This window comes from Microcaecilia unicolor, chromosome 3 (assembly GCF_901765095.1).
Source record: "Microcaecilia unicolor chromosome 3, aMicUni1.1, whole genome shotgun sequence".
NCBI lineage: Eukaryota > Metazoa > Chordata > Amphibia > Gymnophiona > Siphonopidae > Microcaecilia > Microcaecilia unicolor.
The window spans coordinates 122,049,567-122,066,106 of record NC_044033.1 but is presented as its reverse complement, the minus strand read 5'-3'; the positions used below and the strand labels follow the sequence as shown (position 1 = coordinate 122,066,106).

Genomic DNA, 16,540 nt, shown 5'->3' with positions numbered 1-16,540 from the left:
CATGACTGTGGATGCAGGGAGAGGGGCTATAAAAAAGGTAGACGGGCTATAAAAAAGGTAGACCACAGCTGTGGATGCAGGGAGGGGGCTATAATAAAGGAGGATCATGGTTGTTGGTGCAGGGAGAGGGGCTGTAAAAACTGAGGATCATGGCTGTGAATGCAGGGAAGGGAGCTGTAAAAAAAGGTATACCATGGCCGTGGATGCAGGAAAGGGGCTGGAAAAAAGACTGGTGAAGGGGATATACTGTACATGGAGGGAAGGGAAGGAAGGGGAAGGGAAAGGAGGAAATGCAGCACATGGATAGAAGGGGATGGAGAGGAGAGGAAAGGGAGCAGCTGCTCATGGATGTTTGCTTTTTTGGAAATGTACATCCTTTCTAATTTTGTATTTAGCTGAATACGGAAGAAAATGCATTTCTATTATTTTTACCAGTATTTTCACTGCTTTTAGAATCTGGTTTTCTTGGAGGGTCTCCAGCTTTTGTTTGCATGTTTTTTGTGGCCCCCTATTTTGTATCAGTTAAGGGTCTGTCCATGTTCTGCATGTGCGACTGAGGTGAAGGACTCGGCTGTCATGTAGTGTCTGTGTAGGAATGTGTTAACAGTCCAGCTTGTTCCAATTTCCCAGTAGTGGGTACATTGATATATAGGGTGAGAAATAGTCTGATAGTAAGTCATATGTCAGATTTAATGTCAATAAAGTTATTGGGAAGAGAGTTAGTAGATTGGGATGAATCTCCATTTATTAAATCTTGGATGAATAGCAAACAAAGGGCTTCTTTTACAAAGCTGCGCTACCGATTCCTACGTGGCAAATGAGAGGAAGACCACAGTAACTGAATGAGCTTCCTCTCATTTGCCACACCGAGAATCAGTAGTGCAGCTTTGTACAAGTGGCCCATAGGCTGGCTACAGATACAAGAATGCAGCAAATATCAACCAAAGAATTCTATGAAAATCAATCGGCCATATGGAATTTACAGTAAACTATATTGTATGCTTTAATATTATTTGTAAATTGGTTGCTGCTACACATATTCTTTGTAGCAATAAAGTGCATAATAAAGTTACGTACATATATACAGGTTTGTTTGGATTTTTTTGGGAGAGAGAGCCCATTGTTAAATATTTACCAGCACACCACTGGGTATAGATCTAAGGATAAGAGAAGTGTTCAGCTAATTGATTTGCTAGATTCAGCAAGATGCTTGATAGCACATATCTGGAATCTGTTTACCAATCTCCAGACTTTGAGCTGGTTTGAAATGGTTTGGATTGTATTTACAACGGAGAAACTCTTCTTTATCATTATGGACAACTATCCAGATGTTTTGGTCATTTGTAAGACTTTCTTAGACCTGATAAGTAGAGTTAGTTAAAATTGATGTAGCATCATGAGTTCTTTGGAAGTCTAAGATAAATATAGAGAAAATGAAAAGAGACAATAGGAGAAGGAAAAAGGACAGGTAGGAAGCAAAAGGGAAAGGAAAAGAAAGGTAGAACCCTAATCTCTTCAATCTAATAGTCCCACCTAATAGTATCCTCACTGTTACCAAAACAAAGCAGAGAGAGTCCAGAGCACAGAAGAACTCAAGCTCAGCCACAAACAAAGTTTATTGGAAAATGACCAGACTTGGCCAAGTTTCAGTGCTTATGACTTTGTCAGGGGTCAAACACACAATTCTTCATTGGCATAACAAAGCATAAAAGTGCAAACTGCTTGACTGTCATGGCTGCAGTTCACTCATAGGTGGTGAAGGCAAATGCAGTTTGCTTGTGATGATCATGCAGAGAGTTCTGCTTCTGTTTTTGTCATCCTCACTGTTACCATCATCCTTCTTTTTTTGTTCACTGGTGAAGCATGTTTTTGCAGTAGAAAGATGCTACCCACTACATCGGATACTGTTGGTTGTTAAAAAATGCACTTATGGTTGTCTTGTAAAATGGGTATCTATTCTTTGTCCTTGTGAGAGTGTGTATAGGAGAACCCTAACCCTTCTCAAAAACATCACTTATTAGGTTACTTTAACTAGGGCAGAGCAGGGAAGCCCAAACCAAGAATAAGAGTAGTTTAGAGTCAGATGGGCAGCCCCTCTCAATTGAGGAACTTATGGTTTGGGTTGGAGATTCCTGGGGATCTAGATTCGCTATACAACAAGTGCGACACTATGTTGCCTCACTACCTGGGAACCCCCTGGGGAATCAGATGGGGGGAGCAGTTACATAGCTTTTATCAGACCCTTGGAAAGGGAAAGGTCACCATCTCACTGCTCTTTAAGGCATTAATGAAATGGCAACCCCCTAGAGATTATGGACCCCTGAAGAGAGCTTGGGAAAAAGAATTGGGCACATCAGTGATGAGGTGGGACATAGCCAAATCAATAGCAAGAGTGCCTTTGCTAACCTTGGATGCTCGATTGACAGAATGTGCATATCGATGTATTTATAGAGGGTATGTGCCTTCTTCTCAATTGGCGCATATGGGAGGGACTTGGGGCCCGGAGTGTCTTAAGTGTGGTAGGAGTCCAGGAACGCTGCTACACATGTTTTGGAGTTGCCCAGCACTGAGGAGGTTTTGGACTCAAGTCCAATGTTTTTGGTAGAGACAATTAGGGGTTTCTGTCTTGGGAACGGTAGAACAGTTAATTTTGGATACACCAGGAACCTTTAGAGGCTCAAACCGCTTTGAAACATTGATGCTCCGCAAGATGTGTCTGTTAGCAAGGAAATGTATCCTACAGTATTGGACTGTAAAGGACCCGCCAGCATACTGGCACTGGAGGAATCAGCTGCACTTGTTGGTATCCTGGGAGGCTAGGGATGCAAGGCTTTCGCAGGAGGAGGAGAACTACCTTTCTGGCGATCTGGGGTCCTTATCTACAAATACTAAATCCCAGAGGACATAGCCTACTTCTGAATGAAGGATGAGCTTCCTCTTCAGTGCAGCTTCATTTTGATCTTCAGGTTCCTGGGGGGAGGGGGGAGACAGGGGAAGGAGGGCGGGAGGGTTAGCGGGGGGGTAAAGTTTGAGAATGGTTGTACAATCATTTTATACTGGCTGTTAGCATTGGAATGAACGAGATTGTATAATCAATGGGGATCTCAATAAATGTTTTGAAGTAAATGAGAGGGAGGGTTGGGCAAAAATGTTCAAAACATAATTGTTGATGTAATCAGTATCTTATTCGTACTTAGATGGATGTTAACTATGTTCTGATATATTGAATGTGATGATTGTTCATTTTGTTGATTCATCAATAAAATTGTTCGAAATAAGAGTTTAGAGTCAGAGGAAGTCAGGGAGGACCAGAGAGAAGAGGAAGGAGCCTCCAGGACAGATTCCAAATCAACTATAGACTGTCAGAAGTTTAAAGCTGCCGGCCGGGATGGACTGACAGCAATCTGGGCCCCTGGACAATAAGGGTAATGGGTCCCTTAATCACCTATCAAAAGTGATTAAACTACATGGATCCAAGGGGACAGTGAGTCCCATATTGCTGTGGGCCCTCAGGCACTGCCCTATTGTCCCAATGGCCAGTCTGCTCCTGCTGCCAGCACAGTAGTACAGAACTGTGAAAGAAAATGCTAGCTGACATATAAGTCTCTAGAATACATCATTTCCTGTTGTTGCTGTGCTAGAAAATAAAGTGAGTTGCTGAGACCATTTAACTGGCCTGAGAGTGTTCAAATAAATAATAAGGGCCATAGTGTTTGCGTCAGTGAACTTTTCCTGTTTTTGCAAAACTATTATTGCTTCTGTTTAACCTAAATACAATAAAGACGTTTTTTTGTGGTTACTTAGCCATGGAATGGAAGCTCTGTACTGGCCCCATGGTTTGGAAAGCTCACCCACTCTATCATAGTCCTTTGGTCAATAAAAGACTTAGTTAAAAAAAAAAGGTTAGGTGAAAAGGTCTGCTGGTACAGCAGCTTCAAAGAAAAAGCACTGCTGATTTGCATTACATTTCAAAGGGAAAGTATAGGTTAAAAATTATCCGTGGATTTTGCATATAAGCACATGGTTTCATGATAATCCCTCTTCTCCTCCTGAAGGAATTGTGAAACACTTTTTTTTCAGTTAGGATCTTATGAAATAGTGATATATGGAGCAGAAAGCTGAGTCTCTAGACCAATGGAATCTTAAGCTGGTCCTCGACGCCATTTAGTCACAAGTCTGATTTTAGGATATCCAGAACAAATCTCAAGTGATTTCACTCTAGAAATCCTGAAAGACAGACTGGCTGGGTGAATCTTGAAGACCAGATTGAGAATCACTGTTCTAGACTTCTTTGAAATCTTTAGCATTCAAATGCAACTTTGTCACTACACTCTTCTAGTAAACGACTTAAATCAGAAAAAAGGTACAGCAAAATTCCAAAGTTACAGTGAATTGGCATCTAATATCTCTAATTCATTGGGTTAACCACTGCTCACTCCCTAGTTCATCAGAGCGTTCTCACTGACTCTTACCTTATCCAACATTTCTCGTGTGTGCACAGCAGAGATACAAAATCGAGCTCTCGTTTCTGCCATGGGAGTAGCTGGAAACCCGACCACGACAACGCCAATCTTCCTCTCTAACATTTGCCTGGCAAAACATCTGCAGGAAGGTGGAAAGCAATAAGCTGTTTATTTTTTCAAAATAGTTTTTTGCAATGGAAAACAAAAAAAAATCTGAACCAAATAGCTGAGCCAGTTGTATGGACCTGTGTTATAGGGATTACACTCTAAACAGAACACAAAACAACGGGAGCCTGAAGTCAAGTTGCTCTTATAGGGTGGAACAAGCAAGAGGGAGAGGATCAGCAGCAGTCATGACAAGGTCTGAAGGAAGGGCTACAGCTAGGGGAAGGGCGAAAATGTTATACACAGGACCAGGACTAGGAGGCACACAATGAAGCTACAAAGTAGCAAATTTAAAATGAACTGGAGAAAATATTTCTTCACTCAACGTGTAATTAAATTCTGGAATTCGTTGCCAGAGAATGTAGTAAAAGCAGTTAGCTTAGTGAGGTTTAAAAAAGGTTTGGTTGGCTTCCTAACTGAAAAGTCCATAGACCATTATTAAAATGGAATTGGGGAAAATCCACTGCTTATTGTTAGGATAAGCAGCATAAAATGTACTGTGGGATCTTGCCAGGTACTTGTGACCTGGATTGGCCACTGTTGGAAACAGGATACTGGGCTTGGTGGACCTTCGGTCTGTCCCAGTATGGCAATACTTATGTAGTTATCCCTAGTGGGCTGCAATATTAAGTAATGATGGAATTGGAAATGCACAGAGCTCCATAGACATTCCCTGATAAATTTGTATTTATATTTAACTAAAAATAAATACAAATTTTTTTTTTTTTAATTTTTTTATTTATAGTGTTTTCATAACTATCAACATTAAACAATTATACTTCCACAAAGTAAATAACTTTTGAAATGATTGCTTTTTACAATACTTTGTCACTTCCGCTTTTAACATCATTAAACTAATCCCCAATTCCCATCCTCCCCTCCCCTCCCCTCTTTTCCCCCCCCTTCCCTTATTAGCAGTCTTTATGTCCTTGTATGTTCACTGATGATGCTGACCAAGTGAGATATGCTTCCCAAATCTTTTGGTGTTGGGCCATTCGTCCTTTATTCATAGCTGTGAGCTTAGACATCAATTGTATATATTTCAGTTTTTCCTGTACCCTTGAAATGTCAGGCAAGCTAGGTTTTTTCCATGCCGCCGCCAGTACTAGCTTACCTGCCACAAACACTTGCGTGGCAAACTGATGCACATGTGACTGGATTGCTGGTGGTTTAAAATGAAGTAGGCAATATTCTGCCTTTAGCTGAAAGTGTGTGGCAGTCACTAGATTTATATAGTCCACAATTGTCTTCCAGTATCTCTGTGCGTGTACACATGACCACCATACATGATACATATCACCCTCACTTCCACATTCCCCGCCAGCATTGGGAGGAGCCCGACCCAAACATCTTAACTAAGCGACTCGGGGTATGGTACCAACCATACAAAATTTTATGCCCATTCTCTACCATGGTGCTAGAGATTGATACTCTAAGTAAGGATTTAAGCGCCCTTTTCCATTGTGCTGGCTCAAATATAGTACCTATTGCCATCTCCCACTTATGTGTATATCGTTCTACCGGGTTTTCTCGGGCCATGAGTGCCTTATATATTCTAGATATACCTCCCTTATTTCCCCCGCTTGTCATTCCTTTTTCTAGTTGTGTCTCAGTCAACTCAAGTTCTTCTCTCGCTTTACATTTAATAAAGTTCTGCACCTGATGATAATGAAAGGCCTGTATGGGAGAAAGTCCATGTTCCTGGCATAAGTGCGAATAGGAGGGGATCTCCCCCTCCTCGCACATCTGTCCTAATGCATACAATCCCATATCTTCCCAATCTTTATATACACTGTTTGCAGTTCCTGGGCCAAATTGGGGTGCATATCTGAGATATGTATGTTTGAAGTATTTGCGTTCGGGGAAAAATTGTTCTCTAACCTTATACCAGATCTTCAAGGGCCCCTGCAAAAGAGGGGGACTTCTCTTAATCAGGCCTCGCAAAGTATGTTTTGGTAACCATGGTATAGCTTTAAGTGGGTATGGCTCTAGCCAGCTTTGTTCTATATCTGTCCAGATTTTCCCTGTGTTCTGGGACCAAATTGCTAGGATTCGTAAGTGGGCTGCCATATGGTAGTCTTGAAAAGATGGAACCCCCATGCCCCCCCGTCTCGAAATTGGTACATCATTTCACGCCTTACCCGGGGTGGTCTTTTTTTCCAAATAAACGAGAATATTCTACCTTGCAAGCCCCGGAAAAAGGCGTCCGGTATCTCGACTGGGAGGGCCGTGAATAAGTATAACAATTTCGGGAGTATTATCATCTTTATTGCATTCACTCTGCCCACCCAAGATTTAGTCAGTCCCTCCCATCGTTCTAATTCCCGGAATAGTTCCCGCACCTTACTCGGAAAGTTATATTCAAATATTTCTTCCACCTGACGTGGTATGTTGACCCCAAGGTATCTAATATACTTAGCTGCCCATCTATATGGAAATTGTTTTCTTAATATGTCTAAAGAAGTTTTAGGTAGATTTATATCAAGCGCCTCAGACTTTTCGAAATTAATCTTAAAGCCCGATAGCGCTCCATATGTCTGAATTTCATCCTCTAGCGCTGGGAAAGCAGTCAGGGGATCCCTCAAGAGAAGTAAAATGTCGTCTGCAAAGAGTAGTATCTTTGTTTCAATGCCCCCTCCTACAAGGCCCCATATTCCTTGGTGAGCTCGTATCCTAATTGCCAATGGCTCCATTACTAGAGCAAATAGCAGGGGCGACAATGCGCACCCCTGTCTAGTGCCTCTATATAGGGGAAAAGGGCTGGTCAATGTGCCATTAACCCGCACTGCTGCACTGGGGGTCTTATATATTAGATGTAGCCATTCCGCAAAGCGCCCTCCCACCCCTGCCTCTTTTAATACTGCAAAAAGAAATGGCCAACTGACCCGGTCAAAGGCCTTCTCCGCATCTAAAGATAATATACATAGAGGTGATTGAAGTGTTCGGGCCCCCTGGATGACCTGCAGGGTCCTTCTAATATTATCAAATGTTTGTCGTTCTTGCACAAAACCTGCCTGGTCTTCATGTATAAGTTGTGGGAGATATCTTTGCAGCCTAATGGCCATAATTTTGGAGAATATTTTATAATCTACTCCTAGCAATGAGATGGGTCTGTAGGAGCTGCATTGCTGTGGGTCTTTGCCTTGTTTATGAAGAACCGTGATCGTAGCCAGGTTCCATGTCGGTGGGAGGCCTGTATTCTCATCCAATGAGTTAAACACCCGCACCAATAGAGGGGCCAAATATTTTCCAAACGTTTTATAAAATTTATTTGTGAACCCATCTGGCCCCGGAGCTTTATGAATGGATAGCCCCTTGATCGTTAGTTCTACCTCTTCTTGTGTTATGGGTTCCCCTAATATTTGATTTGCCGTTTCTGGGAGTCGTGGGAGGTCTACACTTGTTAGGTAGGCCCTAATTTCTTCTGTTTCGCTGCTCCCCTCAGTGCTGTATAAGTGCTGGTAATATCTGCTAAAAGCTGTTTCTAGAAATTCTGATTCAGTGTGTAGCCTTCCCTCTGCATCTCTAAGGCCACTTATCATATTTCTGCTAGTGTGTTGGGCTAGTTTATGAGCCAGTAATCTGCTGGGTTTATTCCCAAATTCAAAATATAATTGACGCACCCGTTGCAATTTTTCTGCCACATCTGCTAGCTCTAGGTCCTGTATCTGTGTGCGGATGTTATGTGCCTGTCCCCTGAGTTCCAGTTGGTTCTGCTCTTTCCCCTCTTGAATTAACTGCTCAGTCTGAGTAAGTAATTGGCGTAATTCAGTTTCTCTAGCACATCGTTCCTTCCATCTCTTTGACCGTAGGGCTATCAAATGTCCTCTTATTACCGCTTTAAATCCCTCCCAGAGCACTATTGGGGAGACCTCCCCATTATCATTAAACTGGATATATTCCTGAATTTTCGTTTCTATCTGGGATATGTTAGATGGATCCGCCAGTAGGGCGTCATCAAGGCGCCACTGCCGTTTCTTCTTACTAGGGACTGGGTCCTTGATTGTTAGCGTCACCGGTGAGTGATCCGACCAGGTATGTGAAAATATAGATTGCTCACCTATTGATCCCAGCAAGGAGGCATCCCCCAGCCACATATCTATTCTAGAAGACGATTGATGTACTATAGAGTTGTATGTGTATGCTCGCTGAACAGGGTTATCTTTTCGCCAGTAATCTATAAGCTGCCAACGTGTTATGAACTCATGTAGTTTTCGCCTATCTTGTTTGGCATAACTCGCCTTGCTTGCTGTGTTGTCTAACAAAGGGTTTAAAGTAAGATTAAAGTCGCCTCCCACCAGTAAAGATCCCTCAACATGCCTGGCTAGAATCTGGTCCACCTTTTGGAGAAAGTCCCCCTGATTTGTGTTGGGACAGTATATATTCACTAGTGTATATGTTCTCTCCCCCAGTGCAAATACTATCAACAGGTATCTCTCCTCTTTATCTTTTATGACCTTTTTTATTTCCCAGGGCTTACCACTGTGAAATGCCACCAGTACCCCTTTGCTTTTTGTATTGTCTGTACTCGAGGCAAAATGGATGATAGGATATTTCTTGTTGGTGCATAAGTATTCGTATCTAGGTTTAAAATGAGTCTCTTGTACCAATCCTATGTCTACCCCAAGTCGCTTTAGTTCACGAACAGTAGTTGTCGTTTTCTGGGTATATTCAGCCCCCTGACATTTAGCAGCATACACTTAATATCCCCCATTAATACTTATCATGTAATCTTACGCTCCTCCACCATGTTTTTAATTTGGCCAGCAGCATCTTCCATACCCATTACTTGCGCCACACATAGTCTGCTTTTGTTCCCTTCTATCCCCCCCATAACCTCCCCTCTCCCCCCTCCCAGCCTCCCCCCGTGCATTCTAGGCATCACTTTACAACCTACTCGTGTGCCTACTCAGAGGAAGGAACAGCTGGCGCTTCCTCGGGGCCTCACCGCAACAACATTTTTGAAACTACCTCATGTCCAACGCTGGAGTGGTATTTCACATAGTCAACTTCAACTTCAACAACAACTTTAGAGTTATTAGCATTCCCTGTAGCATGCCCTTTTCCTCCTCAAGTGATCTGCGATGCGGAGTGCTGGCGTTGTAGTCTTTTCGGGCCCTTCCCTACTCTCTGCCATTTCGGCGGGAGAGTTCGAGTATTGGATCTTTCTCCCGGGCCTGCCTCTCGCCTCTCCTCCAACTCAGCCGTTTCCGGGCAGATTACTCTAGCTTCTGCGATTGACCGGATTTGGTGCATTTTTCCATCTTTGTAAAATACCAGGGCAAAGGGGTGCCTCCATCTGTATTGTATTTTAAGTTCTCTAAGGTGTCTCGTGAAGGGTCTCAAATCTCCTCTCCGTCGCAGCGTCGCCGCTGCCAGGTCTTGGTATATTTCAATGTTGTAAGAGTCCCATTTGAAATCCTGAGTTTGTCGCGCCAGTTTTAGTATTTGTTCTTTTAGTTTGTAGCTTGTGAAGCAGGCTATGATATCTTTGGGTTTATTGCCTCTTATCGGTCCCAACGCCCGGTGTGCTCTTTCCAGCTGCACTGTCACATTTTCCTTCGTAGCTCCGCTCTTAGTGAACAATTCTTGCACAATTTGTTGAACTACTTGCTCACTATCTTGATAAAGTGGTGTTTCAGGCAAGCCTCGAAACCTCAGATTGCTACGGCGGCCTCGATTCTCCAAGTCCTCTATTTTGTCTAATAACAGTTGTTGATCGCCCCGCAGTTCAGCGATGTTCTGATCCAGCGAGCTCAGGGCCTCGCTGTGGACCTCTATTTGCGTCTCCGTTTCCTCCAGCCGTACTCCCAGCTCCCTAATCTCGCTTCTTAGATCAGTGCCCAGCTTTGCCACCTCTGTGCGCAGCGCTTTAAGTTCTGCGCTGTTTTGCAGCCATACTTGCAAGCCAGGTTGCTCTTCCTCTGCGGGGTCTGTCATCACTTGTTGTTCCACTTGCAGCTCCTGTATTTTGAGCTTTTCCGTGTTCGCCGAATCTCTCACTTTTCGTGCGTCTGCCATTTTGTTTTTCGGCGTTGTCGCGCTTCCCGCGAATGCGAATCGTGAAAGATCAGCTGTTGTCCGACAGTAAGTCATATGCTATCGAAGCACCGTTACACCGGGTAGTGCTGCTGGTATTTTTAACACTCCAGCGTTGTCTTAAATTGCAATTATAGTCGTTTTCGCCGCGAGGCCACCGGAGCTATCAATTCAAGCGTCCATGCTGTTTGGTGACGTCACTTCCTCCTCCAAATAAATACAAATTTAACTAAAAATGATGGAAACAAATTGCTAGCATGGCTATTCTCAACATATTTGTGAAATACAGTATTTAAAATTGCAAAAACTCTGATTAATGATGTTTTCCATGTATACTTCCTATGGTCTTGCAGGCCACTTAACACTCAATGGCGGGTTTTAGGTTGCCCATCCCTGGGCTACAATTTATCTGATTATTAAATCTAGACTATGACCAGCAAGATAAAAGACCTATGCAGTAGTTTAAAATAAAAGGCCCACTAGAGGGATCCGTGGGGAAGGTTACATCAGTGAGAAGAGTCTATGGTCTAGGTTGAAGCGCAGCGACTAATAGGTGGCAGTGACTAGAGAGACCAGGACTTCACTAGAATCATAAGAAACATAGAAAAATGTAGTCAAAGTCCATATGGCCTGTCCAGTTTGCACATTCATGCCATCTACTCTCCCTATTACTTTCTTAGAGATCCTATATACTTGTCCCAAGCTCTCTTGAATTCAGGTACTCTTTTTGTCTTCACCACTTCCACCGGTAGGCAGTTCCACAAATTCACCACCCTTTCTGAGAAGAAGTATTTCTTCAGGTTACTTCTGATTCTATCCCCTTTCACCTTCTTCCTATGTCCCCTAGTTCCAGAGTTTCCTTTCAATTGAGACAAGCCCCCTATGCATTTATGCCGCATAGGTATTTAAATGTCTCTAACCTATCTCCCCTCTCCCACCTTTCTTCCAAAGTATACATATTGAGATCTTTAAGTCTGTCCCCATATCCTTTATGATGAAGGCCAATGACCATTTTAGTAGCCACCTTCTAGACCGACTCTATCCTCTTTATATGTTTTTGAAGGTGCAGTCTCCATAATTGTACACACTATTTTAAATGAGGTCTCACCAGAACTTTTTCCTACTGGTCATTCCTCTCCCTAAGCCCTCAAGCATCTTTCTAGCTTTCGCCTTTTCTACCTGTTTGGCCAACTTAAGATCATCACATACAATCATACCCAAGTCCTGCTCCTCTTTCATGCACAAATGTTCTTCACCGCCCTAAACTGTACTGTTCTTTCAGGTTTCTGTAGCCCAAATGTATGACCCTGTTCTTTTTTAAGCATTAAATACATTCTAGACCATTGTTCTAGCTTTGCTAAGTCCTTCCACTTGTTATCCACACCATCAGGGATGTTTACCCCATTACAGATTTTGGTATAATGGTATAATCTGCAAAGAGGCAAACCTTATGAGATAGCCCTTCAGTAATATCGCTTACAAAAATGTTAAAAAGAACCAGCCCAAGAACCAAACCTTGCGGCACACCACTGGTAACATCCCTTTCCACAGAATGAGCTCCATTTTGGCCTGGATTGGCCGCTGTCGTGGACAGGATGCTGGGCTCGATGGACCCTTGGTATTTTCCCAGTGTGGCATTACTTATGTACCACTACCCTTTGTCGCCTTCCACTCAATCAGTTCCTAACCCAGTCAGTCATTTGAGGACCCATACCAAGGGCTCTCAGTTTGTTGTCTATGTGGAACCATGTCTAGCACTCTCCCTTGATCCAACTCTCTGGTCACTCAGTCAAAGAAATTAATCAGATTTGTCTGACAAGACCTGCCTCTAGTGAAATCATGTTGCCTGAGGTATTGTAATCCATTGGATTCCAAAAACTTTACTATTCTCTGTTTTAAAAACATTTCCATTAATTTACTTACCACAGAGTCAGACTACTGGCCTTGTAGCTCCCTACCTCTTTCTTACTTCCGCTTTTGTGGAGAGGAACCACATCTGTTCTTCTCCAGTCCTCCGGGACCTCTCCCGATCTCTTGAGAAGCATTGAAAAGGTCAGCCAATGGAGCTGCTAGATTTTTCTTTTTTTTTTAAATTCTTTATTTATAAAGTTTTTAATACACTTCCAAAGCGAACTTTGTCAAGAAATATGCCATAATACATCAAAGAAACAATATTTTGGGGGACTTTTCCAAGTTCCTTCAGTACCCTCGGATGTATGCCATCCGGCCCCATCGTTTTGTCCACCTTAAGTTTAGCCAGCAAATCATGAACACAGTCCTCTGAAAATTGCTCTGGGACTAACTCTCCATTCCTATTTGTGCTCCAAGAATACTACTTTAAATCCCTCTTCAGTAGGCTAGCCAGTTTGCTGCTGAAAAACACTTCTCCATCTCTGCCCAGCAGCCATTAGAAAAGCATCCCATGGCACAGGAAGCCATAATGTTCTTGATGACACCATCTGCGCAGCCAAATATTCATCTCCAGGATGAAAGCTTCTCTGCCTTGGCCTTTACCTTCAACAGGAAGAATCTACAAGAACATCACCTTTGCACCCGTCTGCTTCACCCTCTCTCCCAGAGCCATGAAGTCACTTTTAATATGTTTGAAGGGATACATAGCAGTATCATTTGTGCCAACATGGATGAGCAGCATTGGATAACAGTCATTAAGCTTGATGAGTCTTGGCAAGTTCTCTGTAGCATCTTGAATTCTGACACCTGGCTTACAGCACCCCTACCGGGATATCATGTCTGGTCTGCAGATGGAAGACTCTGTATCCCTTAGAAGAAAATCACCAACCACCACTACCTTTCCCCTCTTAGTGGTCATCAATCCAGCAACTTTCAGGATTTTGAGCTCTGATTTCTCCTCTCTGGGATGCTCTCACCTTCCCCAGTTCCAGGGTAGCATATTGGTTCTTCATTTTAAGGGTAGGTGGAGTCATGGTATCGATCCTGCAGGGACCGTGATCTGACTCCAGTTGTCCTCTTTCAGCAAAGCTTGTTCTTCCCCACTGCTGGAAATCTTTGATGCTTCATGAAGAAATTCATCGATGTATTTTTCATTTTTGCAAATGCTTCTCAAATTTCCCATCTCCTCTCTCATTTCTTTCATGAAGGATTCAAGCTGAAAACATCTTGCACATGGAACCTGCCACTCTCCTGGGATCACATTTTCTGTGTGCACAGAGGAAGAAGCTGTAACTGGGGCAACTGGAGGGGGGGGGGGGGGGGAGTTCAGGACAGACCTGATGAATTGTCATCTGCTTAACATCTGAATAGTACACACCTTATAAAAGAGATATCTCTGTCCTAACCAGAGGAATCCCAGGCAACAGTCTACAGTATCAGGCCTTGTACTGGGCCTTGTGGGATGCTGCACATTATGTACCTCAGACACAGAAAGACAGTTATAATGCCTTCATGCCTAGCCTAACTTCAAGGATCCAAGAGGTCAAATGACAGGCCTCCATCAAGAAATGGCATTGGCATTTCAGCTTATGGCTTTCCCCATCAGACTGACTGTTTAAAAGTGCATGAAAAGAAGAAGTAGAGTCTGTTTAAAAAATTATCTAAAATATTAAAATTATAACTCTCCCTAACAAACTCAAGATATAAGGATTCTGGAGGCTTTTATTTCAGAGTTTTTGCGTTCATTTGGTGAAACTCTCCAACAAATGTTAACTGCAATATATTAAGGTTAATAATTGAAGGGCTTATTTCCAAACCCCTCTAAGTCCAATGCAAGTAATATAGACTTACTAGGTTTGGAAATAAGCCCTTCAAATTATTGGTTAAAAGTGTTTCCATTTAGATTTCACATCCCTACATAGAAAACCCCCAAAGGAACTGTCCATATCACAAGACATCTTTTTTCACTCACACAATAAATAAAAAGACGAACTGCAGAATTACACTTTCTCAAGCTGGAGAGTGAGGACCATTGGAGCTTTGATGCCAGCTGCCTGACTGACAGAATCACAGAATTTTCCTCAAAGAATTGACAAACCCCCCCCCCCCCCCCAAAAAACAAAACAATGCAGGATTAAAGATCCGGGCACTGAGCCATCAATTTGGTGAGAGGCAGAAATGATGAAATATATTCTGGCAAAGTTCCTCTTTGTTTCTCCCTGAATCCTTAGATTTGATGCCCTTTAGCTACAGGCCCAAGGATTTGGGGGGGGGGGGGGGGGGGGGGGGGGGGGGAGGAGGAACAACAGAAAAAGTTAACCCTGTGAGTTTTTGTGGCTGCTTGATTCATTGGGGAAAAAGATGGCTCAGTCAAGCTTGCCAATGCAAAGTTTCCATATACAGCAGAGGCTAAAGGATCTTTGCATTGTTCTAAAGTGAGTAGGACACACGAGACACCTACAGAAAAGGACAGCTTTTATACAAGGACTTTTGGCTAGCAATACTTACGCTATTTTGCTAATCATGTACATGAGCAGAGGTACAACAGGGGAATCCTCGTGTCCATAAATAATGAATCCCATTTCGTGCAATCTCTGCCTGAAATATCTGGTATTCTCCATCAGCTGGCGCACTTTTTGGGCCCCTGGAACAAATCATAACTTGAATTAAACTTGTGAAAAAGCCAGAAAAAGGAAGAAAAATGGAAAAAAAAAAAAGCCACTTCCGTGGTCCAGAGCAGCTTGGAGGCTTGAACAAAGTACAACGCTCTGGCTCCCAGTGAAAGACAAATCAAACACTCTTTAATTTACAAAGAGCGCTCCCTTGTCCAATGTCATTCTTTTACAGTGAGAAGTAACACATTTTCTGAAAATTACAAGTATGAGTAGACTGAATTGCTGACTAGTTCTCAGTGGTCTCAGCTCGTTTGTATGGATGAGCGTTATTTAGTCTAGTTCCTTTACAGCTGTGGGAAAATCTTATGAGGTTATTATTGTGGATGAGATTACACAGTACTTTGATGTGCATGGAAACATGTTATAGCACTAAAAGACATGTGAAAATATACCTTGGACAATTGTATAATTTTCTTTTATAGTCTGACAAAATTTTATTACTACCAGATAAAGAAATGAGAGTCCTTTCTCCTCCGTATGTCTATTCTGTTCTGGGTACGCTAAGAAATCTGTTGAGAAGGTGTTCAAAGATGAAGATGTAGCCAATGTTTTGACAGGCTACATGCATAAAAGCTTACTTCTGTGCAACTTTTTAAAATAAGTTCAAATTGCTACAAGCCAAGTGTGTCTACCCAGTATAATGCAAATAATACTGGGATTTCAAAAGTGTTATTTAATTGTTTTCATGAAAGTAATTCTACATTAAAACCCTTTAGTGTCCAATGTTCCTGTAATAAGCCATATGGGAACAGATTGATGGGAACATTGGACACTAGAGGGTTGCGGGGCTCTTTTACTAAAGCTTAAAGCTCTAAAGGGTGAATTCTATAAATCGCGCCTAAAAAAATTGGGGCAGAAAAAAAACTCACTTAAATGCTATTCTATAAGCTGTGCCTAAAGTTAGATGTGGTTTATAGAATAGCGCTTAAGTGCAGGGGTCGCATGTAAATTTAGGCGTGTCCCTTTGCACCAAGTAAACGTAGTACAAATGCCTACACCTACATTTACAGGTGGAACCCCCTTATTCTATAATTGTGCGCATAACTGGAATCCAAGCCCAAGCTCTGCCCTGCAACGCCTATGACCCTCCCATTTCTGCATCCCCTTTTCTGGGCCACACGTAAAATTTAGGTGCAGATCATGTGCTTAAATTTATGTGCATACATGTTAGTTGATTTCAATTAGTGCCAATAATTGCTTATAAATTGCACTAATTGGCTTGTTCAATTAAATTGTGCATGCAAATTAGGCATGTGCCCAAATTTGTGCGTGCAATTTTTGGCAACT

At 42.5% G+C, this 16,540-nt stretch overlaps 1 protein-coding gene across 2 annotated transcripts in view; it reads right to left on the bottom strand.

Moving 5' to 3' along the window:
- LOC115465677 (serine palmitoyltransferase 3-like) overlaps positions 1-16,540 on the bottom strand; it is a 402,751-nt gene that overhangs the window by 24,031 nt on the left and 362,180 nt on the right. For both annotated transcript variants that reach the window (XM_030196335.1, XM_030196334.1), the window contains 2 exons: positions 15,087-15,222; positions 4,473-4,602 (listed from right to left, as the gene is read on the bottom strand). In XM_030196335.1, coding sequence (XP_030052195.1) covers positions 4,473-4,602; positions 15,087-15,222 — 266 coding nt within the window. The remainder of the gene's footprint in view (positions 1-4,472; positions 4,603-15,086; positions 15,223-16,540) is intronic.